The sequence below is a fragment of the Salmo salar genome, chromosome ssa29, assembly GCF_905237065.1.
Source record: "Salmo salar chromosome ssa29, Ssal_v3.1, whole genome shotgun sequence".
In the NCBI taxonomy this organism is placed as follows: Eukaryota; Metazoa; Chordata; class Actinopteri; order Salmoniformes; family Salmonidae; genus Salmo; species Salmo salar.
The window spans coordinates 11,492,570-11,509,017 of NC_059470.1; the positions used below are offsets into that span (position 1 = coordinate 11,492,570).

The 16,448-nt window shown below is 44.0% G+C and overlaps 1 protein-coding gene across 5 annotated transcripts in view; it reads right to left on the reverse strand.

Annotated features, from left to right (window-relative positions):
- The window catches only part of cacnb2a (calcium channel, voltage-dependent, beta 2a), a 111,681-nt gene that overhangs the window by 94,643 nt on the left and 590 nt on the right, over positions 1-16,448 (reverse strand). For 4 of the 5 annotated variants that reach the window (XM_014180609.2, XM_014180603.2, XM_014180606.2 and 1 more), the window contains 1 exon segment: positions 14,273-14,365. In XM_014180609.2, the coding sequence (XP_014036084.1) occupies positions 14,273-14,365 (93 nt within the window). 5 annotated transcript variants of the gene reach the window in all.

The following is a 16,448-nucleotide window of genomic DNA, read 5'->3' on the forward strand; positions in this document are numbered from 1 at the left end:
TTGTGTTCGTTGTCAGTAGCTTATGTCTGTCCACACCATAACCACACCACCGCCATGGGGCACGCTGTTCACAACGTTGACATCAGCAAACCGCTCGCCCACACGACGCCATACAACCTGTCTGCCATCTGCCCGGTACAGTTGAAATCGGGATTCATCTGAGAAGAGCACACTTCTCCAGCATGCCAGTGGCCATCGAAGGTGCGCATTTTCCAACTAAAGTTGGTTATGACGCTAAACCGCAGAAAGGTCAAGACCTTGGTGAGGACGACGAGCATGCAGATGAGCTTCCCTGAGACGGTTTCTGACAGTTTGTGCAGCAATTCTTTGGTTGTGCAGACCCACAGTTTCATGAGCTGTCTGGGTGGCTGGTCTCAGACGATACCGCAGGTAAAGAAGCCGGATGTGGAGGTCCTGGGGGATGGCGTGGTTACAGGTGGTCTGTGGTTGTGTGGCCAGTTGGACATACTTCCGAATTCTCTAAAACAACATTGGAGGAGGGTTATGGTAGAGAAAAACATTAAATTCTCTGGCAACAGCTCTGATGGACATTCCTGCAGTCAGCATACCAATTACACGCTCCGTCAAAACTTGAGACAGCTGTGGCATTGTGTTGTGTGACAAAACTGCACATTTTAGAGAGGCCTTTTATTGTCCCCAGCGCAAGGTGCACCTGTGTAATGATCATGCTGTTTAATCAGCTTCTTGATATGCCACACCTGTCAGGTGGATGGGTTATCTTGGCAAAGGAGAAATGCTCATTAACAGGGGTGTAAACAAATTTGTGCCCAAATTGTTTGTATGAAAAACATGGGACTAACACTTTACATGTTGCGTTTTTATTTTTGTTCAGTGTACCTTTAAAACTGCACATTTTCTCTTAGCCCCATGAAAAAATTTGTAGAATTGCAGGAATTTTGCTTTCAAACTGCACAATGGTATCGCCGCCACATGGAAAATGAGTAGAATTGCAGGAAATTAGTTTTAAAACAGTCACATTTTGTCACTGCAGCCAACAGAAGGGCCTCTAAAATGTTCAGTCAGTGACCACTCCATTGGCCATGCCCAAGGCCACGCTCCTGTCACACCCACCACCTAAGCCCCATTTTGATCCAGAAAAAAATCTGCAGCATTTAGCATTGGCTGGCTTTGATTTAGACCAGCGAAACGTCATAATGGAAGGATATCATACTACAGGCCAAATCTGAGAACATTCTGTACACATTAACAACCAAGCTCTGTCTGAGATCTGGGGTGACATCATAATTCACACAAATGTGAACCTGATGAAAACACTACTGCACTATTGCATCATGAGTTGATTATAGTACCATAAAATCTGCGTTGCTGGGTGCATGTGTAAAATGTGTGTGTGTGTGTGTGTGTGTGTGTGTGCGCGCACGAGTAACATCTGATCTGAAAGGGGATACAGGGACATCTAGTGGTGACAACAGTCCTTGTGTTATGTAGTGTGTGTGTGTGTGTGTGTGTGTGTGTGTGTGTGTGTGTGTGTGTGTGTGTGTGTGTGTGTGTGTGTGTGTGTGTGTGTGAAACAGTAGCTACTGTATCACAGTACACTGCAGGGAGAAAGAGTGCAGAGCCAGCCAAGAGACTTCTATCTCTTCAGTCTATAACCGGGCACGAATCAACTGAACCAAATGTAAATCAAAACTGGACGGTGAACTGGCGTTAATGCCCAGTGGGATGAGTCTGAGGACATCGCTCTACGCCACCCACTGACTACATCCTCCGCTCTCCCTGTCCAATCCCCAAAATAAACATGAAATAAAAGATTAATCAGCTGCCTCCTAGTGTGGCTGGCTGGATGGGTCGAAAGCTGGCAGTCCGCTAAGAGTCGAGCGCTAAGGTTTCTCGCAGCAAGACCCTGCAGTCTCAGTGAGGGTGCAGATAAATCTGCAAGGGTGCAGCCGGAACAGACAAAACAGAGAAACAATCAAGCTTGCATGCAGATAAACAAAGAGAGAGAGTGTGTGTGTGTGTGTGTGTGTGTGTATGTGCGCTTGTTGCTGTGTTCACTCTCTCAGGCATACATGTACATACTATCTGGTGTATGTGACAATGAAACATCTTATTTTAATTTATTATATATACACACTCAAACATTTGCACGTGCCTGCATGCATACAGGAATGTACGCACGCACGCACACACACACACACACACACACACACACACACTGTCCATACACACCCTTCACATACATATATATTTTGCAGTTAGTGTTGGGCCAGTAACCGAAAGGTCCCTGGTTCAAATACCCGAACTGACAAGGTGAAAAATCTGTCAACGTGCCCTTGAGCTAGGCACTTAACCCTCATTTGCTCTAGGGACGCCGTACTATTATGGTAGAAACAAAAAACAACATTTCACTGCACCTATCCGGTGTATGTGACAATAAAACATATTTTGTACTACCTTTTTTTTTTTATCATTTATATTCCAGACTCTAGTCCGGAAGCTAAATTCTTGCAAATGTACTGTGTATTTAAATACCGTATTCTCGACATAGCTCATTCTACTATTTCTACTGCTATACCCATTTTAGTTACACTGTTTATTCACACCACATATTTATTTATATACTGGATTCATGATATAGCCCACTCTAATATCTACTGCTGTACGTATCATTCTGAGTATATCTTGTGTCAATTCTTCTGGTGTATATATGTATAGATTGCCGTTGGATTACTGTTACAGTGCTATTTGGGTTAATTGGATTCCTTCTGACGTTTAAACATTTCTTGATAAGATTTTTTTGGGGATATGTTATTTGTGTTCTTAGTTGGACATTTTACTGCGTTGTTCGGAGCTAGTAACATAAGCATTTCACTACACCCGCTATAACATCTGTTAAACTGTGTACGCAACCAATAAACTTTGATTTAACACACACACACACACACACACACACACACACACACACACACACACACACACACACACACACACACACACGACTTTGAACGAGCTACAGGTATTCCTAGAAGGAATCATTAACGGAAACGCTTTCTTAGTGTATGCGGTGTTGAACACAGTACAACATTACTAAGACTAATACCTTATGCCTCTGTTTGCCCTCTCAGTGGAAAAAGCAATTACACTTTCTCCCTCTCCCTTCTCCCTCTATTAAAATCTCTTCTCGGTCCTAAATTGATAGAATTAGGCAACAGACTCACGTATGGAAGCTGTGCTCTCCGGCGATGGCCCAGCCCACAGCACGGCATGAAGGGGATCAGGGGGGTTCAGGAACGGACGGCAGCCGCCTCACAGACACCCTGTCAGGCAGCAGCATCCACTCAGCCTCGGTCCATGGCTAAACACTCGGCCCGCAGGGGGGAGCAGGAGAGGAGGGGCGGAGGAGGATGGAAGGGAGAGAGGGAACGAAGGCAGGAGACGGAGTAGAAGGAGAGAGCGGAGGAGACTGCTGTATCCACGCCGAGTCCCCCCCCCCCCCCTCCTCCCCCTCCACACGTACAATCAAATCCTCACAGTCAGACCCAAGCACTATCTAATCTAACTCTCGGCAGGGCAGCGCCACCTCAGCCCTCCAGCCAGCCCCCATGTCCCACAGCGCAGCAGAGGCCAAGAGAGTAGAGTGCCTCTGAGTGAGGCGCAGGTCTGTTACAGCACTGCCTGTTACCCCAACCCAAATCCTTATCCTCTTCAGCACCGCGGGGCTGCTCCTCTATTTAGCTTTCAACCAAATCCTCTGCAGTACTGCCGCTGTTCAGCTCCGTACGGTGGCTGGCTGCCTGGTTGACTGGCTGCCTGGTTGACTGGCTGCCTGGTTGACTGTCTTGTCTGGCTGTCTGGCTGGGTCCCTTGGTTTTGGTTCAGCTCCTCATGTGTGTGTGTGTACCGTCTTGTCCTGTAGAGGCTCCTGGGGGACACACGGTGTAGAGGGGTCCTGACTCAGAAGTGGAGGCGGAGCTACCAGTGTCCTTTATTGACCACTGTCCTTCCAGTAGGGGGGGGGGCGTTGCCCTCGCCGCTTACGCCACGCCTCTTCTTTCTCTCTGCCTTCACCTTGGGTTAAGTCAGATGGATGGACAGGGAAGAGTCAACGGGACTTTCTCTCTAATCTTCCTTTTCTTTTTAAGTCTTCTGTAGAGAGTGTGTTGCTGGCAAAGAGAGAACTGCAGGGTGGTGGTCAGGCAAGGTAGGGCAAGGTAGGGCAGAGGCTCAGACAGAGATCTGGCTGCTGGGCTAGCTGGTGAGAACAGAGACTCTCTGTCTGGTTGTGTCTGTGTCTGGTGCAGAGAGCAGCAGCAGTAGCAGGACTCTCTCTCTCTCTCTTTCCCTGTGGTCCCTGGCTCAGTCATGTCTGAGCGCTGAGTGGAACACTGGCTTCATCGCTTCTCTTTCCCCCCCTCTCCTCTTCTCCTCCCCACCCCACCCCTTGTCTCTCCTGCTCTTTCCCTTGCCCTGCCCAGTGCACTCAGCCTAACAGATGATTGAGTCCAGAACTTAATGTACTCACTACTGTGTCTCTGCTGCAATCAAGCCTTCCATCTCTCCGCCCCTTCGCTCAACCTACCATCCCTTCCCACCGCTCTCTCTCCTTGCAAGGGTGTGTAATGTCTCTCAGTCACCTCCTCTCTTAGTGTCCTGTCGTAGTCGGAGAAGGGTAGAGAGGAGGGGGTAAAACAGAAGGATAGAGGAGTGAGAGAGACTGGCTGTCCTATCTTTACCATTGTCTCCTCGCTGCATTGAAGAGCAGGTGCTGTTGTCTGAGTACACAGGGATGGATGATACACAGTCTGAATTTCAATTGGCCACCGGCACTACTGGCTTAGAACATTAGCTTTACCCTCACGCTCTCTCCCCTTTTCCCTCCCGACAAACCAACTTTATTTCATTATTTCTCACTTTCTCTGTCTGTCTCTCCCGCTCTCCTTTTTGTTCTCACTCTGTCTCTTTCTCACTCTCTCTCTCTCTCCCTATCTCATTCTTACTGATTGGAATTCTCTCCTTTTCGGTGTCTGAAAGGCTGGTATTTATGAGTACTTTCCCTCTCCCGGGGAGTGCTGTGCTGTTTACATCATAAGCTGCTTTGGGTAAGCAGCAGCATTTCTTCCAACACTCTACAGCAACCTCAGTGTTTTTTCCCTCTGCCGGGGAAAGTTTGAGTCATTTCAATGGCTGTCGTCCTTATAGCACAATGTGGCTCTCCGTTTGATCCCGCTAATACAGGCTTAAAAGGGATACTTCGGGATTTTGGCATTGAAGCCCTTTATCTACTCGTGGATACCATTTTCTGTGTGCAGTTTAAAGGAAGTTGCTAACTAGCGTTTGCACAGTGACTGGAAGTCTATGGGTATCTGCTAGCATGCTATGCTAGCAGATACCAATAGACTTCCAGTCATTGCCTTTAATGCTAGTTCGCCTTGGCTCGCGAAAGTACCTCTAACTTCCTTCATACTGGACACAGAGACATAAAAATGGTGTCCGCGAGTTCATCTGACTCTGGAGAAGTAGATAAAGGGTCTCGTTGCCAAAATCCCGACGTATCCCTTTAATGTATTAATTGTATGCAGAGATGACATTGATACTCTGGCATCTGCTGTGCTGTGACTAAAACAGACGGCAGTGTCCTCACCACCGCTCCACGGGGCAAGGGCAGCCGCTGACGCTGTCTCTCCTGTCCTCCGCTGCTGCTGCTGATATCTGCTGCGTCCTGAACGGCACCCTATTCCCTATGTAGTGCACTACTTTTGACAGGAGCCCTATATACGGAAAAGGGGAGCCAGTAGAGACGCAGCCCTAATCTCTCTTGTCGCTCCCCTCTCCTTGTTCACGCTGCTCTCCTCTCTCTGCTCCATCTAGTACGCGCCACAGGTTCCAGAGAGCTATTTGTCACAAGGACAGTCGTAACGTGACGTCTACTGTCAGATAGTAGGCTAGAGAGCTGAGCTCAGACAAGAGGGCAAACCCCGATCTCTCTAGGCCAGGCCAGTTTGACCAAAGCAGAGTCTGCGTCCCAACTGTTACCCTATATAGTGCACTATTTTTGACCAGGGCCCATAGAGCAATCATTTGGGAAGGGAACAGTCTCTTATATTACAGTATTTACAGATAGCCTCCAGTGATGCATTCATATGTACTGTAATGAATCAATATATATATTAATCTCCTATCTGGGCAAGCGGGAACTTTTTTAGAGCCTACTAGTTAGAAATAAAAAAAAATATGGCACATTCTTTCCTCTCTGCTTTGATAAATCGGAGTGTCACATCAATGCCTCATTCTGGGGATAGGTGTGACAGGCGTCACTGTTTTGATGGAGGAGCATCATTACAGGCAGAGACCTTTCACAGAGGCAATGGGAGGGGGACTACCATCCCATCGTATCAGAGAAGTGATCATCACTCACTCGTTCCTTACGCAGCTACCATGACAAATAGCTGTGGGCCGTGATACACCGCTCATGATACGCCGCTCTACAACAAAATCTGTACTATCTGAATGAGAACACATATAAATGAGTAGCGCTGTGAGGGTACAGAGATCTTTCAGGGACATGGACCTAATAGGTACTATACTATACTTTACTACACTGAACAAAAATATAAACACAACATTCAACGATTCTACTGAGTTACAGTTCATATAAGGAAATCAGTCAATTGAAATAAATAAATTAAGCCCTAATCTAAACATAAGCCCACCCACTTGTGAGCCAGGGCAACACACTGGGGTGCCAGACCCAGCCAATCAGAATGTGTTTTTCCCCACAAACGGGCTTTATTACAGACAAAAATACCACTCAGTTTCATCAGCTGTCCGGGTGGCTAGTCTCAGACGATCCCGCAGGTGAAGAAGCCGGATGTGGAGGTCCTGGGCTGGCCGTGGTTACACGTGGTCTGTGGTTGTGAGGGCGGTTGGACGTACTGCCAAATTCTCTAAAACAACATTGGAGGCGGCTTACAGTAGTGAAATAAACATTCACTTCTCTGGCAACGGCTCTGGTAGACATTCGTGCAGTCAGCATGCAAATTGCACGCTCCCTCAAAACTTGAGACATCTGTGGCATTGTGTTGTGTGACAACATTTTTGAGTGGCCTTTTATTATCCCTAGCACAAGGTGCACCAGTGAAATGATTATGCTGTTTAATCAGATTCTTGATATGACACACCTGTCAGATGGATGGATTATCTTGGCAAAGGAGAAATGCTCACTAACAGGGATGTAAACAAATTTGTACACAAAACTTGAGAGAAAAACGTTTTTGCACGAATGGAACATTTCTGGGATCTTTTATTTCAGATCATGAAACATGGGACCAACACTTTACATGTTGCATTTATATTTTTGTTCAGTATATACAACTAAAAAAAAATGCTGTGTTAAAAACATCCACATTTGGCAGTTGGGTCACAAACAACTCATTGATTTCTTTAAGTTGGGTTGTTGATGCTGTGAGAAAAAGTAAATAAAATATAAAAAAATCCCAACGTGTGTTTTGTCCACTATTTACCCAGCACTTGGTTGTTTTTAACCCAACATTTTTAAGAGTGTATACTAGACTAGACTAGAGGTCGACTGATTATGATTTTTCAATGCCGATACCGACCAAAAAATAACTAAAAAGCTGATACCGATTAATCGGCCGATTTTTATATATATATTTGTAATAATGACAATTACAACAATATTGAATGAACAACGAACACTTTTTTATTTTAACTTTATATAATACATAAATAAAATCAATTTAGTCTCAAATAAATAATGAAACATGTTCAATTTGGTTTAAATAATGCAAAACCACAGTGTTGGAGAAGAAAGTAAAAGTGCAATATGTGCCATGTAAAAAAGCTAAAGTTTAAGTTCCTTGCTCAGAACATGAGAACATATGAAAGCTGGTGGTTCCTTTTAACATGAGTCTTCAATATTCCCAGTTAAGAAGTTTTAGGTTGTAGTTGTTATAGGAATTATGACGCGTCGACTATTTCTCTCCATACCATTTGTATTTCATATACCTTTGACTATTGGATGTTCATATAGGCACTTTAGTAAACAGCGCTGTGCTTCAAGCATTACTAAGAGCTGCTGGCAAACGCAGTAAAATGCTGTTTGAATTAATGCTTACGAGCCTGTTTCTGCCTACCACCGCTCAGTCAGACTGCTCTATCAAATCATAGACTTAATTATAATATAATAAACACACAGAAATACACGCCTTTGGTCATTAATATGGTCAAACCCGGAAACTATCATTTCGAAAACAAAATGTTTATTCTTTCAGTGAATGGGTGGCAACACTAAGTCTAAATATTATTGTTACATTGCACAACCTTCAATGTTATGTCATAATTATGTAAAATTCTGGCAAATTAATTACGGTCTTTGTTAGGAAGAAATGGTCTTCACACAGTTCGCAACGAGCCAGGCGGCCCAAACTGCTGCATATACCCTGACTCTGCTTGCATTGAACGTAAGAGAAGTGACACAATTCCCCTAGTTAATATTGCCTGCAAACATGCATTTATTTTAACTAAATATGCAGGTTTAAAAAAATATACTTCTGTGTATTGATTTTAAGAAAGGCATTGATGTTCATGGTTAGGTACATTTGTGCATCGATTGTGCTTTTTTCGCGAATGTGCTTTTGTTAAATCATCCCCCGTTTGGCAAAGTTGAAATAGGCTGTGATTCGATGGTAAATGAACAGGCACCGCTTTGATTATATGCAACGCAGGACAAGATAGTTAACCAAGTAATATCATCAACCATGTGTAGTCAACTAGTGATTATGTGAAGATTATATTTTTTTATATAAGTTTAAGTTTAATGCTAGCTAGCAACTTACCTTGGCTCCTTGCAGCCACAAGGTCCTTTTGATGCTGCACTGGCGTAACAGATGGTCAGCCTGCCACGCAGTCTCCTCGTGGATTGCAATGTAATCATCCATAATCGGTGTCCAAAAAGGCCGATTACCGATTGTTATGAAAACTTGAAATCGGCCATGCCGATTAATCGGTCGACCTCTAGACTAGACTATACTACACTACTTTAGGTCTCCTGTAATGTATCAAAACTTCAAGGTTTAATGATAATACCAACACACCACTATTTATCAGAAATGTGAAGTAACGATTCACAGTGACAAAAAAACAAAAACAACACAGAGGATTCAGATACTTGGCAGGCTTGGCAGGTCTCAGCCCCACTGTCTGTCCTGCAGACGTTCTCATTTAATCACTGAGTGTGCATCCCAAATGGCACCCTATTCTCTACACAGTGCACTACTTTTGAGACGGGGCCCATGGGGCTCTGGTCCAAAATAGTGCACTATATAGGGAATAGGGTGCCATTTGGGAGCCATCCTAAGAGAGTGGGTGCCTGAAGACAAAGACTGCCCTGCTCGTAACAGAGGGCACTGCTCTCTAATGACTCCCCTCCTGACAGGACAGGAGAATGGAGGAGATTATACAGGCATCCATCTTACATTTTCCCCTCAGGTAAACAAGACAAGGTCACTCCTGGATATATTACCCTAAAAGGATGAACAACTGTTTGGGACATAATGTGATTCTATGCAGTTCGTGGGCTTGAATGAGCATTCTATTAACATAAAAACAATCTATTATAATACTACAACAGAAGCAAAACCTTTTCTCTTTTCATTTTGAGTCCTATAGGTTAGTACCTATTCACATAACTTCAACTCCAAGGACATGCATGCCAACACTGACTGACAATGCAGTAGCTCATATTCATGATGGGTAAATGCCTCTTCATTTCTTACCACCAGATGGCAGTCTTGCTATTCTGTGCCACTAGCTCAAACAGAGGAGACAAGTGATGCGCCACCATAAACTGCCTTACAGTAGCCACCCATAGGTCCAAACCATTCATCTAGTATCCAAGTCCATTTAACATGAATGGTTATTCTATTATTCTTGCAAATTATGAGCATTGCATATGTAGCCAACAACAAGCATAATGCTTGATTCATTTGCCAGCCTATGGCTCACAGATGACAGAAAACATGTACTGTTGGAAACATTGAACAGAGGCACATCCTCTCCACATATTGGGGTGTCCTTAAAAATGTCTGCAGGACTCAGGTCTATAAGTTTGTCAGTGGCCTGAACAGAGGCAACTAGATGACTCCATATCCTGTCTGTGTCCTTGGTATCAGTTACATAAAACCCCCCTGGGGTTGCCAGATTTGATAGGTGGCACAGCCAATAACTTGCTTACGTAACCCCTTCCCTCCATTAACAGGAAAAAACATCACTTGTGGATGAAAATAAAAAAGTCTCTAATCAAGAGAATGAAAAAGGGTTTTCCTGCCCCTGCAGACCCCACCACACCCTTTCTTTCAAACACCCCATCACCACTACCTCCACCCCTATCCCTATGGAGAGAGGGTCAGTGTCCCAAATGGCATTATGAGAGAGCGAGAGAGAGTGTGTGAGTGAGGGAAAGTGAGTGTGTGAATGAGAGAGAGAAAGTGAGGGTGTGAGTGAGATAAAGTGAGTGTGTGAGTGAGAGAATGTGAGTGAGAGAAAGTGAGTGTGTGAGAGAGAAAGTGAGTGTGTGAGTGAGAGAAAGTGAGTGTGTGAGTGAGATAATGTGAGTGTGTGAATGAGAGAAAGTAAGTGTGTGAGTGAGAGAAAGTGAGTGTGTGAATGAGAGAGAGAAAGTGAGTGTGTGAATGAGAGAAAGTGAGTGTGTGAGTGAGAGAATGTGAGTGAGAGAAAGTGAGTGTGTGAGAGAGAAAGTGAGTGTGTGAGTGAGAGAAAGTGAGTGTGTGAGTGAGAGAATGTGAGTGTGATAGAAAGTGAGAGAAAGTAAGTGTGTGAGTGAGTGAGAGAAAGTGAGTGTGTTAGTGAGAGAAAGTGAGCGTGTGAATGAGAGAGAGAAAGTGAGTGTGTGAATGAGAGAAAGTGAGTGTGTGGTGAGAGAATGTTAGTGAGAGAAAGTGAGTGTGTGAGAGAGAGAATGTGACTGTGTGAGTGAGAGAAAGAGAGTGTGCTAGTGAGAGAGAGAAAGTGAGTGTGTGAATGAGAGAAAGTGAGTGTGTGTGAGAGAGAGAAAGTGAGTGTGTGAGTGAGATAATGTGAGGGTGTGAGTGAGAATGTGAGTGTGTGAGTGAGAGAATGTGAGGGTGTGAGAGAGAGAAAGTGAGTGTGTGAGTGAGAGAATGTGAGTGAGAGAAAGTGAGTGTGTGAGAGAGAGAGAGAAAGTGAGTGTGTGAGTGAGAGAATGTGAGGGTGTGAGTGAGAGAATGTGAGTGAGAGAATGCGAGTGTGTGAGAGAGAGAACGTGAGTGAGTGAGAAACAGGGAGAGAGAGTGAAAGGGAGCGAGAGAGAGAGAGGAGGTGGGCGAGAGAGTGAGAGGGAGAGAGAGTGGGAAGCCAAGTGAGACCTTTCACATAAACACAGCAGAGAGTGGGAAGCAGCAGCAGGAGATATTACATAATTCTTATGTAAACCAGAGTTTGAGAAATGGCAGATGCTCTATAGCCAGGCTGGTGTAAAATGCCTCATCAGTCAATGCAAAGACCTACCGCAGAAATCACATAACTAAAACTCCAGCAGTGGACGTTGGGCATTAAAAACGTGTACCTTTATGGCTGTTTGGGATGCATTTCATTCTATTCTCCTGTTATACTATTAATAAATGTCCAGAGCACTTAGATAAGGTCTCAGGAGATGTATGGTAATCTGATAAATCCTACAAAGGGTTTGGCAGCACTGAGTATACATCCCAAATAGCACCCAAATTCTTATATAGTGCACTGCTTTTGATGGGCTCTGGTAAAGAGTAGTGCACCACATAGGGAATAGGGTGCCATTTGGGACGCAACCTGAGAACGATTCCATTTTGGACAGAGGGCCTAAAATCTTAAACAAATTAGACTGCAGTGCCCTTCAAGCTTTTATCCCTGCAATTATACAGTATCAGTTACCATCCCCTCAATGACATTCAGCTCGGTTCAACATTATTTATGGAGTCCATGACGCAGTTTTAGTCCTTTAGAGACTACTCCACTACCGCACCACCACTACTCCCTTTGGTTGCTGACTGAGTGGTCCGGAGCACCACTGCTCTTAACCTCCTCCATCCTACCATAAACCCCATGGGCAGTAAGAGTCACAGGGCACTTCTCTATTTCTTTCTTTCTTTCTTTTCCTCTTTCTTTCTCCGTCTCCATTTCTCTTCTCTCGTCCCCTTGTCTCTGTCTGCCCTCTCTCTGTGTAAGAGTGAGCAAAGTAAGACTGTTCTTTGCGTAGCCGTTTGACTGCAGGACCGAGAGATGAGAGGTGTAATGGATCGAGCGTACAGTAGCCCCGATGAGCCGCTGAACACTCTGAACACTCGCCCACATGGATACTGGGATTGAGTCACCATGCCAACAGGTGTGGTGTTGGGGAGATGGGAGAAGAGTGGAAGGCACTCAAGCAACGTGTGATAGGAGCATTTGGAAGGAATAGGCGAGACTCACAATTAAAAGCTTGATGAAAAAGTTCTGTAGATCATTTCAAGGAAAGTAACATAAAATCATCACAAAATGTACCTCAACTATTATTATAGTTTTTAAAAGATATCTCTTTTGATGATGTATACATTTGAGTCTGAGCATGGTGAGAGCTCTGATAACAAAGAGGGACGATTACGGAAAAATGTCGGAGAAAATTAAAAAGAGCTTGACAGCTTGACGAATAGGCAGCGAAACATGTTTTGAAACCCAGTTCCCACTATGTGTTAGTTTAAAGTTTTAGACACCGCAGCCTCATACTTGTGTGAGAAGTGAAAATAATCATGTCCAACAAGATGGAGAGGGGGAGGGGAAAGAAGGTCAGCTTAACCGCTGTTATGATAAAACAATTCAAAAACAGTGTAGTGACTTAAGTTCCTAGCAGAATTCCTGAAAGGGCTGCTGTTCCTGCAGTCCTCTTCCAGCAGACATCTAAAAGGGGATACTATGTCTGCTCTTAGCTTTGCCAGTCTGACCCCGGGAACAACCTTTCCTCTCTCACTTTTTCTTTCTCTCTCTACTTTCTCTCTCACATCCTACATCATGTCTGGGTATCTCTCTCAGCAGGGTTGTGTCTCAGACGTACTGTCGTTCCCCCTCGCTCCCTTTTCCTTTCCCTTTCTCTCTCCCGCTACTTGACGCTCCTTCCCTGTCCTAACTTCCCGCTCATGTCTCGGCATCTCTCCCGCAGTGTCGTGTCTCAGATGTAAGCTACTATAGCCGCGCTCGGTCTAATTGAGTTTGGACTGAGAGCGTCGTAGAGGATGACGACAGTCAGTCAGAGGTGGTCGGCCTAATGAGCCTGTTGGGGGGGGGTTGAGAGGGGAAGGAGGGGAGCCATGACATATCACTGCTGAGAAGACCATCACCACCACCCTAATCCACACCGCAACTCTTCACTGATCATATAAACACACGGTGAAAGCAAGCGTGAACTTCCCTTAGCCTCAACTCAAACACCTTCTCTGTGCCTGAGAGAAAGCAGACGGCAATTCCACAACGTGCCATATTGTTCTGATCCCACTCTGGTTTCACCCCTGCTCTGCTAAAGAGGAGGCGATCTGTGTCTCCTCCAAAAAAGGAAGAAACAGTTCGGCCGAGGCGCCCATCCTTAACCCGTCCTCTCCCTGTCGGGCTCCGCAGGTCCGCTGCTCCAACATAAACCAGACGCAGCGAGTGCTTCTTCACACTGTGTACCTCAGAGGGTCTGCTTTAGGCCCCAGCCTCGCCAGCCACACTCAACCACTGAGTGCAAAGATACAGGGCCACCGGTGCCGGCAGTTCACAGAGATCGTTAACATACTGTACCCAAGCACTGTTTACCAAAGGGGCTTCTCGTTGCAACATGCAATGATTTATATCAATGACTTGGCAATTTTCACTCTTACGCCACTATGAACTTACTGGCTATGTACTGTAAACCATAGAAGTAGAGCGTTGTAATTATATGCGGTAAACATCCAGTGCAGACGTGATGTCGTAAGTGTCCGATGGACAGATATTCTAGCGCATACAGAACGCCTGGAGATATCATCACATTCATACCATTATAGTGACCTAATGCCCCTCTCTAACGCATTCAAAGTCAGAAAAGGTAGTGTCTCAGGATTACTTTCACACCCCCACCCGCACTTCCTAAATCAGATTCTCACTGGCAACCACTGGCTTTGCAGAAAATCCACAGACCTTCCAAGATACTGAGGTGATAAATACCTTTTAGGTAACCTAAACACAGGGTGTTTGATCCCCTTACCTGTCGCACAAAGCTGTTGGTTGTTGTATCTGAAGAGGTGCTTCCATCTGATCCTTTGAATCTGCCTTTCCTCCGTGCTCCTTTTCCATGTGACTTCAGTAAGGGGAGAAAACAGATTTTTTTTGTTTTTAAAGACCATTATCAGCAGGTAACACTAAAACCTGGATAACAAAGGGTATGACGTGTTGACGTATGGGGTATGACATCTTATGTGGGTCGTAGCAGCTGGGGTCTTCGTGTGTGTGTGTGGGGGGGGGTCTTCCCAGAAGATTTTGTTTTGTTGAACGACAATGAGAAGGTTTTTCAACTCCAAAATGCATGAAAATGTAATTATGTTCTCTTCCTATTTGTAAGTTGTTGTAACTTGTCACTCTGATCTTAAAAGCGTGCGTCAGCAGAAATTCAAAAAATTATAATAATTAAAAATATATATTATTTTGTATATTTTATTTTGGGGGGAAGAGTGGTGGGGAATATAGGGGAAACAATGAGTGTATTACTATGGTAAAAGATTCTGGTGGCACTGAAGATAGTTTTTAAGTAATTGGAAAATAAAATGGGGCTCATATGCATGGGGCTCATATGATCAATAGTTTATTTACTGTCTGTGATCATAATAGGCTACACCTCAGGAAACTGCACTACAGGGTTGAAGTGCTATGTTGCTAGTAGCAACTGACTAAACACCAAATCTGCTTTTATTCCAACACATTCCCCCAGGACATGTAAATTATGAATATAAAAAGAAAGCTATTCTGTCGGTTACTTAGAAACCAAATACAAATCAAATCAATTCAAATTTTAACCAGTTATTATGTCTAGTCTATTTACTCTAAAATACCCATTTTGGTGCAGGCACTCAATATGTAGTGACATTAGACAACGTTGAATGCCATTTGTAGTGCATATATTTGCAATCTGCTCTTTCAGTAGTTCAAAACCAGGGCTATTATATACTCCCCATAGGAGAACCCTCTGAAGAACCCTTTTTGGGTGCAGGTAGAACCCTTTTGGGTTCATGTAGAACCATTTGTATAGCAGGTTCTACATGGAACTAAAAAGGATTCTACCTGGAAATCAAAAGAGTTATCCTATGGAGCCAGCCGAATAACCCTTTTAAAACCCTTTTTTTCTAAGAGTGTAGAGCTTGCAAGCTTGTAGTCCTAAAAAATGGAAATGAGTTACCTCTGGTTTGTTCAGCCATTATAGGAATGGCTGAACAAACCAGAGGTAACTCATGTCCATTCTTTAGGACTACAAGCTGGCAAGCTCCTCACTCTTAGAAAAAAAGGGGACATTAATGGGGAAAGAATGGGGTTTTCGGGTTAAATGCCGCAAATAAGATCTGAGATCATATCAGTCCGTTAACATGACCTTTATGAATTATATAGCCTTTATGTGCTTTATGTTCTTGTTTTGATTCCATAAATGCTTCAAAATTCACAAAAAGTGACGTGAGCTGACGACGTTATATCATAGAACAAAACGTATAAGATCTCCTAAGCATGTGTTTACCACAGACCTTATTTTCAGTGTTAATCCAAAAACCTTTTTTTCTTTTTTTAAATCATTCATTTCCCCATAGGCTTTGGCCAACGAGCCACCGTGGAGTTAATGCCTACAAAACGACACATTTACTATTGCTCTCTATACTGTGTCCTGTAATGTAAAATGATTCAGACATCTTACTGAACCACTGACCTGGTCAAGAGACCATCTAAATATTTTCTTAATCACATCAAAGCATGCAAGGCTGGGAGACAAACCCCGTTTTAACTGTGTGGATGTCATATCCAACCCCCAAGGCTAATAACGTACTGGACTGGCCATGCAAAAGAAATACAAATATTTACTGATGCATAAATGTAAGAAACTTATTGCCTAATAAACCAGTTGGCTAGGATCACCAGGTAAAATAATTGAATTGCACCAGCCTGATTGTCTTCAAAAGAATGACAGCTAATAACTATGTAACACACCTGAAACAATAGCAGCCTAGTTGTTGAACTTTTTACAAGAATATTCGTCCTTATCATCCAAAAGGTAGGCTATGCTACCTGACATAACTCAGGCTCCTCCAACGTTTTTGGTTATGGTTTACTGATTCGTTACATTTGGCGCCAAGCCAAGATGGTATTGGAAACGAGGTATTTGCATCTATTTTTGTTGGATAACT